The 13,347-nt window shown below is 39.0% G+C and overlaps 1 protein-coding gene across 1 annotated transcript in view; it reads right to left on the reverse strand.

Annotated features, from left to right (window-relative positions):
• Positions 1 to 258: 258 nt before the first annotated feature.
• Positions 259 to 13,347, reverse strand: part of LOC101618471 (ankyrin repeat domain-containing protein 26-like) — an 85,849-nt gene continuing 72,760 nt past the window's right edge. Inside the window, exons 20-25 of the mRNA XM_012730828.1 lie at positions 9,606 to 9,751; positions 6,877 to 6,970; positions 5,692 to 5,976; positions 4,927 to 5,141; positions 3,228 to 3,456; positions 259 to 441 (exon numbers count right to left, since the gene is read on the reverse strand). Of these exons, the coding sequence (XP_012586282.1) occupies positions 259 to 441; positions 3,228 to 3,456; positions 4,927 to 5,141; positions 5,692 to 5,976; positions 6,877 to 6,970; positions 9,606 to 9,751 (1,152 nt within the window). The remainder of the gene's footprint in view (positions 442 to 3,227; positions 3,457 to 4,926; positions 5,142 to 5,691; positions 5,977 to 6,876; positions 6,971 to 9,605; positions 9,752 to 13,347) is intronic.

The following is a 13,347-nucleotide window of genomic DNA, read 5'->3' on the forward strand; positions in this document are numbered from 1 at the left end:
ATAAATAAATAAATCTTTAAACAACAAATAAATAAATAATAGAAAGAGAACATATAGATGTATTGTCACTTAGATTAATCTGACAGAAAGCATAATAAATATTGGGCCACTGAATAAACATAATCTCAAAAGGGGATGTTTGACCTTATTGATACTAAAAATTCACATCTGATTTTACACTGAATACATTATTTTACAATTGTTAGAAAAACTGTCCTTTATAAAATCAGTTTGTTTAGTGGGTTTTCAGATTGCAGTCTACCCAGCTGGCAGGTTGCCCAGGATCCTGCCAAGTCCAGGCAGGGAGGATGGGCGCTCCTGGGTCCTCGGAAGCTGGCTAACAGTGAGCCCTGGGTTCTGTGCATCTGCTCCAGAAAGTTGCACAGATTTTCCTGGAGATTGTGCTCCTGAGGTTACTGGGCCAAGTGTGCTCCAGGACACCTGTGGAGCCCCCAAGAGGGAGCCTAAACTATAGATCAATGTTTCTGATGACTGCTGATACACAAATTCTCAACAAAGTGCCATCAAATCAATTTTGATGCTATATTATAAAGATTATACACCATGACTGGGTTGGATTTATTGGTATGTAAAAAAAGCTTAATGTGCACAAATCAATGTGGTTATATATTATCAAAAGAAAGGATAAAAATTCCATTTAATATTATCAATGATGCTGAGAAAGCAACTGATATGACCAATTTATGAGAAAAATTCTCGACTCGAAGAGCAAGAACTTACCTCAATATAATAAAGGCTGTATATCACAACCCACAGCCAATACTTTTCTTAACAATAAAAACTGAGGGCTGACTATTTAAGGTCTGCAACAAGGCAAGGTTGGCAAGGGCCACCACTTCTGCTTAACATAGTATTAGAGTTTTTAGTTTGAGCAATCAGCCAAAAACAAGAAATAAGAAGAATGTAGATCCTGAACTATATTTGCAGGCAATGAACCATAATAAATGGGGAACTCAGAAGAGACCAGCTAAAAGATATTAAAAACAATAAAAATAATACAGTAAAGTGGTGAGGTACAAGAGTAACATATAAAATCTTTTGCATTTTTATACACGAACAATAAATGAGGAAAAATATGGAACAAGTAAGTCATGAAGAGATGGAAAGATACCCCACATTCATCGATGGTGATCATTAGTAGTCAAAATGATTATTTTACCAAAAGCATTACAGAGATCTCATGCCATTCCCATTAAAATGCCAGTGATATTCTTCAAGGATATAGAAAAAATTATACTAAAATTTATACAGTATCAAAAAAGAGATTCCAAAGAGAGAAAGCACTTCTGAGAAAAAGAAGAAAAGTGGAGAAATGTTACCTGATTTTGAGCTATATGATAAAGCAACAGTAATCAAAACAATAGTGTATTGGCATAAAAGCAGACACACAGATTGATGGAACAGAATCAACAGCTCAGGAATAAATCCATGTATATATCAATCCCTAATTTATGAAAAAAGAAGTCATGGCCATAAAACGGAGAAAGGTGGTTTCTTTAAGATAGGGAGCAGGGAAACGAGATACCATATGGGAAAGAATGACCTTGGATCACTCTCTAATTCCATGTACAAAAAAATTTCAAAATGGACTACAGATTTAGATAGGAAAGCTGAACAATCAAATGCACAGAAATGAGTATTGGTTTTCACAATATTACAGATATAAATGTCTTTAGATAATAGACTTCTATGGCAAGAGATGTCAAAACAAAATGAAACAGCTGGCACATCTCAAATTCTAACTCTTTACAACAGCAAAAGAAAGTATTAGCAGATTAAAAAAAAAATCCTATCGAATGGGATAAATACATCACACAACTGATAGTGGGTTAATATGTAAAACACTCAAAGAACTCACCCAAGCAACACTTAGTCAACTTTTTTGAGGCATTGATAGCCATTGTGGAGACATGTCTTTGTATTTGATAAAGTAAAGCTTTTTAACCTTCCTTATTAAAGCTGGCATGATTTGGCAAACTAATGCCCCACAGGGGGACTATCTATACATTGGAACTATATGTGGAACTGTTTTTCTACATATCTAAAAATACTAAAAATAAACAATCCTTTTCTCCAAAATGAATTTAAAATTTTCCACAAAAATCTCTTATATTGCTTTAATGCAAATACACACCTCTTTTTGTAAAATAATGCATTATTTTGGGGGGGAGAAAACATTTAACAAATTACAGAAGTATTTGATATTCACTTTCTTTCTTTCTTTCTTACCAATAGACCAAAATTCCACAACTTTGAAGTACTTAAACCCTATAGGGCTACAATGTTAAGAAGCCCTAGATTTGCTGTATCATGATTTATTATGACCAGAGGTCAAATGAAAAAAATAAGTCTGAGACTTCATTTAAAATGGACCATTGCTACTTTTACCTGCATGAAGATCAAGAAACACCATCAGAACCATAAGCTACTGTGCATTGACTGAAATGGAAATTATAATAACATTGAAAACTAGTTGTTGTTAAAAGATTCCTTTTCATTGCTACCTCAGTCTTCATTCAAGTGACAGTGATGTATAAAAACCTGAGTGGACTTAATTTTAAAAGATCAAGTATTTGCTTGATTTTGAATATTTAGGGATGTCCTTTATAGTTGTTCAGAAAAAGGACCATATTTAATAAAAATTGAGATAAAAATGTTAGAGGTACAATAGCAATTACAGATGTTCTCTCATAAAAAAGACAAAAACTAATCAATTTTGTCATTAATTTATAAGTTTCTTTAATTCATAAAATGTATTAAAGTTGGATTACTTAAAATAATAAGCATCCACATGTGATTAGGTATTTGGATACTTAGGGATGGGGTATACAGGGAAAGTTGAATATTGTTGTAAACCACAGTCACACTGAAACCAATTAAAAAGCAAAGCCAAAGCATCTTGAGGTGTAGACTTCTCATTCTCAAACAATAATATTGACTTCTAATATTTAATTAAATGCAGATTTTCAAGAAATTTGAAATGTGTTAGTTGGTAACATTTATTTAGTAACATTGGTAGTGGGCACATCTCTTGAAAATGAGTGACCCAGGGACCTATAAAGGTAAAATTTCTACTTTATTAGCACTAATATTTGGCTTACATTTCGTATGTATAAGTCCACAGAACAATTCAGAATTGCTGGAAATCACAAATGAGTGCTGCATTAGAATTTAAAGCTCAAAGCTAAAGAGATAATATAACTCACCTTGTTGTAGTAAGTGCCTCTGCTGTCATTTGAGAGCCCTGCGTTGGAGGTGGGATAGGCAGTTGAACTTTGTCTTGCAGTAAGATAGCTATAGGGCACTAAATGGTTAAGATCTGCAACATAAGGTGGCCCTGTGCTGGGCCTGGTAGCAAAAGTGCTGAGTAGACATCTGTTATGCATTTTCTCCATATGACGTTTGCTACTGATTTTCGTTAGTTTATCATTCATCCTGTGAAGATTACAAAATCCAAGCATTTAATATTTCATTTTTCTCTAAAAAAATTTGCTTAATATATATATTATATATACTACAAGTTATATATATATGTATATATGTATATAAGTATATGTGTGTGTGTGTGTATGTGTGTGTGTGTGTATCCATAACATTAAGGAGAATTTCCCGCTGAAGAGTTTTAATACTCAAAATATGTTGGAGACCCCTTATTGTCTACATTAGCAATTTAAAAATGTTTAAAGAAGTATGTTTCTGGGCGGAGTCCTGGCTAACAAGGAATTCAGAGCAGGGAGGCCTCTAGGGAGGCAGGTGCCTTCACAGGTAACACTTGTTCCCTTCGGAATGGCGCCACCTACAGGATCCTTGAGGGAGCCATGAACATAGCTCAACATCCAGTTTAGATATCAAAGGAGTACACTACCCGTTGAGGACATGTTCAGGAGTTTGCCTTTATTATTCTCTATATTCCTCTCATTGCCGCTAAAGAAATGAAACATTGGCACTGAGGAATAACCTCTGAGAGAGACTAGGAGGGCCCCCTAGTGGTGACCAAAGGAACTAAACTAGTCCAGAGGCAATAGTGTTTAACACTGTTACCAGAATGGTGTAGGGTCTCTCACAGACCCCCACAAGCGGATCACAGTGTTACTTGTAGTCACTTTCTGAACTATACCACTCTTTACCTCCAGGAGCATCTTTCCCTATTTCATTGCTGCCTTCTGTAGAGCAGAAAAACAAACTGTGAAGGGTAGTTTGTCTCATGGCACCCTCTGTTGAGAATGTAAGGATCATAGCTAAACAGTTCATTTACCAGTCTAGAGCAAGTAAGAAATACATGACTATTTTAGTTTAAACTATAACCTTCCCCAAAATGAATTCATTAATATTTCTATTTTGTGGAATTATTACAAGCAACTTATAACAATATCTCCATCTAAAGGTGTTAACGTTTCAAAATGTTTGGTTTAAGTAGACCAGGTTGACTATATGACATTATAAAGGGGGGAAAAACTAAATGGAATAAAACCAAAATGAGAGAAGATGCCGACATCCTGGAATAATAAAGGTAAATTCACTGATTATCAACTTTTCCAAAATTATATTATCTAGTTAGCTTTCCCTTCATACTAATCACATGAAGCTGCTAGGCCTATAAAAAATTATGCTTTGGAGGCTAATTGCTAAATTTATTTTCTATGATCTCTGATCTCTGTTTTTTTTTTTTTATTCATACAGAACTGGGGTACAGGCCAGAGATGCAGAGGGTGAGAGGATTCACCAGAGACAGAGTGGGGAGCAGAACAGGCAGATCGGGTCAAGAGAGGTCTGCCACACCATGTGATCACCTCCGGGGCAGGAGGGAATCGAACTCATGCGGAAGCGGCTTTAGATTCTTAGTGCTGTGCTTTAACCCGCTGCGCCACCAGGGAGGGCCCACTCTGTTTCCTTTTTTTAGCTTACCTGCTTAGCCTATTTTCCAAAGATTCTCTGGCTTTTACTTCTTCTAGGTAGAGATGCTTGTATCTTTCTAGTTCTGTTCTGTTGGAATCTTTTTCAGTTTTCATTCTGGAAACTTCGGTTTCCAGAACTTTACAACTGAGTTCCATCTGACTTCTCACTGAAGTATTGTGACTCTCTATTAGTTGCTCTAAGTGTTCTTGAGATGTTATTTTTGTCTAAAGCAAATGAAATGATACATTTTAAAATGACTATCATCTGAATAGCTATATTTATTTTCCTTTGTTCTGATCAATGATTCAGAGAGCAATGTCAAATGTGCAAAAACTGTTTCAAAATATTCCTCATCAGTGTCAACTGAATTAAGTGTGAACTGTAACAATGAAGCTGAATCACTGTTTTTATCTGACAATCCAAGGAATATTAGAATCAACTTAAAAAATTGTAACTGAGAAAGCATAATTTAATAATAATCTAAGAGCATGTTATGCTTTTTAAATCAAGATTCTTTTCTTCCTAAGTGTAGTCTTATTTTATAACAACTGGTATTCCAAACAAAATGATTCTCCGAGAGAATCATACTGAAAGATAGATTTAGGGGTAACATTGTTGAAAACTGATGAGATATTTAAAGGGAGAAACATGTGCACCTTCCTTCCAGAAATTTCCAAAACAAATTGTTGTAATGGAAGTAGAGGAAACACATACAATGTGTGCATACACCCAAAATTTAATTTGCAGTGAAATTTTCAAGTTCAAAAAACTAACCTGTAAAAGTAGACTGACTTCTTTAACTTTTTCTTCTATATCCTGTACTGTTTGTTCAATTACTCTCATGTCCTTCTCCACTTGACAGCATTCTACCAACTTTGTTTTAACAGGACTTTTGTGGTTTACTATTACTTGTTTCAATTTCTTTTTCTTCTCTGGTCTTTCACATTTGTTTTGCATTACTTCCATAGATAACTCCTGTGGGTGAAGTTGATTTTCTGCTTCCAGATGAGGCCAGGCTGAAGATGCTGTTTCCAGTTTCACAGTAATATCATCCATCTGCTGGAGAAAAATAAGAATAGTCTAATTCATGATATGATATTATACTTAGAGAACCCTAAAGATCCCCACAGAAAACTAGTCAAAACATTCACTCAAAAGGACACCTGCACCTCTATGTTTATTGCAAACAAATACCCCCAAATAGATGACAACATGAAAATGTGATCTTTATACACAATGGAATACTATTCAGTAATCAAAACGATAAACTAATGCCATTCACAGCAACATGGATGGAGCTAGAAGGGATTGTGCTCACTGAAGTAAGTCAGAAGGAAAAAGAAAAATTTTGGATGGTTTCACTTATAGGAGGAATATAGGGGCACCAAATAAGGGACCTGGGGGGGAAAAAAAAAGCATAACAAAACAAAAATAAACAGACAACTATAATCAGACACATTTTGCAGGGAAGGGGGTGGATGAGGGAGGGGGATCTCCCTCTGTTTTTTTTTTTTTAAATCCCAACAAAGAGAAAGGCATTCCTTTCAGAAGAATATTTGCACAGTGGCCTACTATTCATTGTTAATGAAGAGAAGAATTTACATTAAATGTAATTCAATCTCAAAATCTCACTTAAGGGTTTAGATTACAACAGGAATCAGAAATTATACATTAAACCATTACTCAAATTTCTGGGAACTTTAAAAAGAATGCTAAAACATTAATTACATCAGGAACTCAAAGAGATAAGCATCTGTCAGTGGTCATGGCAGCCTTATAAACAAGAGCCAAAATCATGGCCAAAAGGAAGACACAGTGATAGGAACACAATGCATATTTTTGTATTTTGAGACTTTTCCTATCATCCAAACATGCTTATATATTGGTATTTCTGCTGGAGAAATAGAACCTTCTTCACCACTGCTGGAAAAATAACCTTCTTCAGTGAGACTGACTCACCATATTGGTACTCAGCAGATTTTTCTGAAGCTGCTCAATTTTGCGCCCCTGTTTTTTGATGGTATTGTTTAGCTTGACATTTTCTTTTTCAATCCTAAAAAGTACAAATATTACGTTCACATAGAGATTAAAGAAAAATCACATAATTTTTCAGCACTTGAAGTTGCAATTACATAAATTCTTAAAAATTTGCAAAGCCGGGCCCTCCCTGCTGCCTCAGCGGGTTAAAGCACAGCACTGAGAAGCTGAAGCCACTTCCGCATGAGTTCGTGCCCTGCCTGGGGGGAAGAGATCTACATGGCGTAGCAGACCTCTCCTGACCCGCCCGCTGCTCCCCTCAGCAGTGTACTTCATCGATCTGCCTGTTCTGCTCCCCACTCTGTCTCTGGTGAATCCTCTCACCCTCTGCTTCTCTGGCCTGTACCCCAGTTCTGTATGTACAAATAAATAAATCTTTAAAAAAAATTTTTAATTAAAAAAAAAATTGCAAAGCCAATTTCCTAGCGGGGTTGTAGATAAAGTGCACCACTTAGAAATAATGTGCCAAGTTCACCCACTTCAGAAGAACACAAAGCCTTATGAACGTTTTACCAGCTTGACACTGTTGTCGACGACACCATGATACAGTATCATGCGCTTCTGCTTTGGGCACTACCCCAGGCCTGGCAGGCTCATTGCTATTCCAGCATATGAAAGGAGAATTTTGGAGCTTTTGGTAAATATTTGACAGGACTTTTAATGCTGAATCAAGGGACCAGACTCATAAGCGGACCAGCAGGCAGGGAGGCAGCAGCTGAGCCCCAGTCCCTATGATCCCCCTTTTATCCCTCATCCTCAGCTCAGGTCTCTGTATGCATATACAGAGGCCCCTGCTTGCTGGCTTCTCTGCTCAGGTGTCTGCAAGCACAGGGGTGTGTGCTTGTGCTTGTGCCCGCAGGAGCCCTCTATCACATGTGGGGAACAAAACCTGGGAAGAAGCAAGGCTGAGGTGGGAGGTGAAAAAAGCCTGTAATTCCATTTTCCTTGCAGCTGCTTATATGCTTATCAATACTTAGGCTATTTTCTGTGTGACTTTAAACTGTACTTTTGTATGTGATCTTGCATCTCCTCAATACATCTTATGGATGCTGCATGTTGATCCTGTGCTTTTTGCAACTAAAATAAAGAGAGAAAAAAGAACCTTTTTACTACTAATCACCCAGTACAAACCCATTGCCACTTGTTTTTGCAACTGAACTGTATTGGCACACAGCCAGACTCTCATCTGCAAATTGTCTCTGCCCTAACAGCAGAGCAGAGTTGTTACAACAGAGACTTTTTTTATTTTTTATATTTTTTAATTTATGTAGATAAGAACTGGAGTGTCAGCCAGACATGCAGGGGGTGAGAGGATTCACCAGAGATAGAGTGGGGAGCAGAACAGGCAAATCTACTGAAATACACTGCTGAGGGGAGCAGTGGGTGAGACAGGAGAGGTCTGCTGCGCCATGAGAGTCAGCTCCCTGGCCAGGGATTGAACACAAGCTGAGAGACGCTGAGAGACTGCTAAAAGCTTGATCGTGCTGAGATTTAACTCCTTGCACCAGAGAGGCCCACAACAGAGATTCTATGACCCACAAAGACTAAAACATTCTCTCTCTGGTTCTACAGAGGAAAATTCACCGACCTCTCCTACAGTATTCAAGTTTGTAGACTATATTTTGTCATATAAATGTACACATTCGCAAAATGGTCTGATGGAGAAGGATAAGAAAATATCGATGTAAACGCTTTGTATTCCAAACCCCCATCAGCACTGATCTTAAACTTCCGCACATGTAAATGAACACAGAGCCTCCAGTGAGTATAAAAGCCAACGTGCTGCTTTCAGAACGACCTGGTGTTTCGTGGAATTGAGAGACAATTTCTACACCCGAGAAGAGGCCTGGGGGTGGAGCTGCGCCACCAGCTGCTAGGGTGTGACCTTAGGTAACACTTAGCTTTCTGTCTCAGCCTCTTCCTGTGTCAAATGGAGACCAACCTACAATCTGTCCACCCCGGATTGGGAAGATCCAGTCAGCAAAGACACATAAAGTGCTGAGGGGAGTAACTGGCACATACAAAGCTCTAATTATTTGTCATTAGCATTATAGTTGATTTATGTTCCAATAGAATTTGATACCTTAGCCAGATGGCAGGCCTGAGGAAGTGGTCTCCTAAACCAATGATGCTGAACTCCTTCTTCACACAACAAAAGTAGCGGCAAGGGAGGGAGCCTGGGGCCCAGGGTAGACTCTCGGCACTTGAGAAGCGCCACAGTCCCACCAGCCAACAGCACCTGCTTCCCACCTGCACCTGTTACCACTGACTGACTGCCTGTTCTGCTGAGCAGGAACGCTCACCGGCTACACAGCAAACAGAGCCAGACTGAGCTGCGCACCTGTAGGCAAGTGGCATCCTCCCGCCTTTAGCATCTGTGCTCAATACCTGTGGACTTATCCCCGAGCCTGCGGGAGCGCCTGGGGTGGGGTGTGGGTGTAAGTGCTGGGAGACAGCCCTGAGGGCGGCAGCAGCCCAGGATCCAGCAGTGGAGAGCAGTAGAGACTGGGGGGGAGCTCAGGAAGGGGAAAGATTTCCCTGGGGCGAGGCCTGCCAGCCCCCAGCCTGGTCGCCTCACTACAAAATGGTGTAGAAAGATCATTGAAGGCCTGAACAAGCCACTGAGGGCTCCGGGACTCTCCTTTCTCCACCTGCCCATATCATAGAGAACTTGTTCTATGCCCTGCTGACGCTGCAGTAACTCAGGGACCAGCAGAGGCTGCCGAAAATCACGGGTACTGGATTCTGCTGTTAAGTCAAAGTTCCACATCAATTCATCCCCAGTTTTTAAGCTGGGCTGCTTTAGCAAGTAATCTGAGCATTAGGTTAAGGTTAAACAACAGGCACTCCACATTTACAAAGCTTTATAAATGGCCAAGTGCTGCAAATCTGCAAATCCCAGGTCTGCCTCATTTCAATGGTTTTTCATAGTGAGGGGGAAATTGGATATCTGTTGAACAATTCTCTATTAGTGAAGTGCTTTTAATTTTATGTTTAATGGCTTGAAATATACTTTGAATAAATGCGCCAGTATCTCCAAGGAGAAATGATTAGTATGGTACAAAGTTGTTAACTTGGGCCTTCTTGATGGTTAAAGTCTCAGCACTATGAAGCTATCGCCAGCTAGCCACTGTAGCACAAGTTGGATCCCGATCCCCGGCCAGGGAGCTGACCCACATGGCGCAGCAGACCTCTCCTGTCTCACCCGCTGCTCCCCTCAGCAGTGTATGTCAGTAGACCTGCTGTTCTGCTCCCCACTCTGTCTCTGGTGGATCCTATCACTCTTCCACACTTCTGGCCTACACCCCACCTCTTGTATGCATAAATATATGAATCTTTTAAAAAATAAAAATAAAGTAGTTTATTTTAACAACTAAAAGGTTTTTAATTTATGCAATGATAAATAACATGTCTATCACATTTTATACTACCTTAGTAATTTATACATGTGAAAGATAAGCTCTCTCTTATGAAAAACAAAAATAATGCAAAGTTAAGGGCTAGATTAGTCTTCACAGACCAGATCAGATGCCAAGTGCTGAAGAGGGTAAGTTCCATGAGAGAACAGTCAGAGAAAGCCTGACAGGGCAGAGACTGTGAACCAGGTCTGAATGACGCAGAATTAGCTAAGGGAAATAGAAACTGAGAAGATGGAAAAGAGAGCATGAGTAAAGGCCTAGAGATGGTGACTTCAACCCAGTGAACTCAGAGGATACAATCCAAGGGCAGAAAAATAAAAGCAGTGTCCACACAGCAATTTGCTAATGAGCCCACCCCCCCCACACACACACACACATAGAATTAAACAGAATTGAATTTTAAGCATCTTTCGTTCTCCCTCATTTCTTCTAGCCCCTGGACTTATTTTCCAGTTGCACTCCCAGGAGCCCTGAGAATTAATTGCGTTGCACCTCTAATGAAATACTCCATTCTTCCTCTCAAGTTGATCACATCAAACGCGGCATCTGCTGGTCTTCACCAGCTGTTAAGCCCAAAGTAACATTCTGCTGTAGAAGATAAAACACCGGAAGGTAGCTGTCTACACTGCCTGGTGCCTCTGTGGACTTGGGGTTGTGTGCAAGTGCCCTTCCCCGACAGCCGCACCTCCTCGCATGCCCGCACCCCCCAGGGGCACAGGGCAGACTCCTTTCAGGGACTAGCTGTCCACTTCCTTGGCGCTTCACGTAAAAGCCTCTGTGAAAGGAGTGCCTGTGGTCCCCATGCTGGCTTTCTGGTTGGTGAATGGAAGAGCCACCTGGTTGGTGAATGGAAGAGCCACTTTGATAGGTTACAATAAAAGGATTAGCAGTAACCAAAAGTTAGGTAATACACCTAAAGGCCCATGAACTAATGGATGGATAAGTGGTTCAGCATATAAATGAATACTGTTCGACAAAACAAAGGAAGTACTGCTAGGAGCTGTGACCTGTGACACCGAACTCTGAAAATACGTTAAGTGAGAGAAGCTACTCTCAAAGGTCCACATATTAGATGATTCATTATATGAAACCTCCAAGGTAGATCTACAGATCCCCAAAAGAGACTGGGGGTTAGGTGGAGCTGGGGGAGGGGGTGGGCTGAGGACGACAGCTAAAGGATAAAGTGTTTCTTTCTGGGGTGATGAAAATGTTCTAAAAATCAATGCAGTGATAGTTTCACAACTCCAAATAAAAGGCACTGGACCGTACATTTTAAGTGACTGAATTGTATGACGTGTAAATTATATCGAAATAAAGTTTCCTTTTAAAACATACAGAGAATCTAGATAATTATATTAGGAGTCCATAGTATACGTGATCTGAACATTTCTGTGCTTTCACAATATAGCATTTCAATAAATTGAAAATGAAGGGGATGCCTATTTCCAGCAGTTTTGTGTAATCACCATCCTGTGCGATTATTCTGAAATCCATGAAGTAAATATACACAGATTCTATATCCATTCACAGAAATAAAGAGGAGGAGGAAAAGACAATTTTCTGGGGTATTCTGTTAGACATTTATCCTCTCTATCTGACTTGTCTCAACATAGTAATGGGAATGTAACTAAAAAGTATTTTTTAGTAGGAAAAATCTTCAACTTCTTTGAGGTATTAAGCATAATAAATCTTAACTTTCTTAAGAATAAATATTTTAAAATTGCAAATAAAAATGGCAGAATTAAAATCAGACTTGAAGAAAATGTACATTAACAAGGTAATAAAATTGTAATGAATTAGTAAATGCAAAAATGGTTCCTGTGAAAATATCCTAAATTTTTTTATATATAACCAGTTAAATATTAACAGTAGATATTTTTTATAATTTTTATAAAGATATTTTTTATAAAGTAATCAAAACAATTATGAATGCAGTGTTTTTTAACAGTAGATATTTCAAAGTTAATACATGCGTGACTTCTGATTTGACTTAATGTCTTTAAATAGTATATCTCATTTTCTAAATTAATCTGATAATGTAAAGTGACCTCCAGTGAAGCTCTAACACAGATTGCTTTTTGAGGGTATCAACCAGCTCTTGTCTTGTTGAAGTTGTCTCATGATCACCTATTGAGATCTTTCTGTTACTGATCTTATAAATCACTTTATTATTAAATTATGTTAATAATATGCAGTCCTTGAAATAATATACACCTTGACAAATACCTGCTCCCCTTCTTTTCCTTAGACACAAGCCTGTTTACTGAATTCAGTTTAAGACTCAGAAGATGTTATCCTCCTGCTTCAGATTCAGCTTCCCGCATGTGTTTGCCCCTGATCAATTGATAAACTTTACAAGCCACTGAAGTCTCAAAAAGAGAAAGGCATTCGGGTGGGGTTAGTGGTGGTCATTTCCACGCTGGGAAAGTTTCCCCTTTTTTATTGGAGTCTGACATTAATTTCAGAGTTCCTCACATGCTCAACCCTCTGCCCAAACCCTTCTGTGATAGACTTCTATCAGAAGAGAAGTACATCATTCCAAATGGCTTCAAGACCCTAGATAACTTGGTCTCCATCCCCACCTTGGCCTCAGGCACTACTATTCCCCCACTCACTACCTGCCTGTTCCCCATGACTGTCTACCACCCCTGCCCCACTGATCTGAAAATGCAGATCTGAAGCCAGAGTGAATCTTGGAGAGGTACAGTTCTCTTAATGTTGGATGATCTTATGTCCAAATGATAATCAAGAGCCTTGAAATGAGTATCATTGACAATTTTAAATAAGCATATTAAAGGTGATTTATAGACTGAGTCGATTAAATCTAAGTTTTGTTAAAACCACCTATGTCTTGGGCCTTCCCTGGTGGCACAGCGGGTTAAAGCACAGCACTAAGAAGCTTAAGCCACTTCAGCATGAGTTCGATCCCCACCTGCCCCGGAGGAGATCCACATGGCGCAGCAGACCTCTCCTG

This window comes from Condylura cristata, unplaced genomic scaffold (genome assembly GCF_000260355.1).
Source record: "Condylura cristata isolate star-nosed mole 26May11 unplaced genomic scaffold, ConCri1.0 scaffold00029, whole genome shotgun sequence".
Classification (NCBI taxonomy): domain Eukaryota; kingdom Metazoa; phylum Chordata; class Mammalia; order Eulipotyphla; family Talpidae; genus Condylura; species Condylura cristata.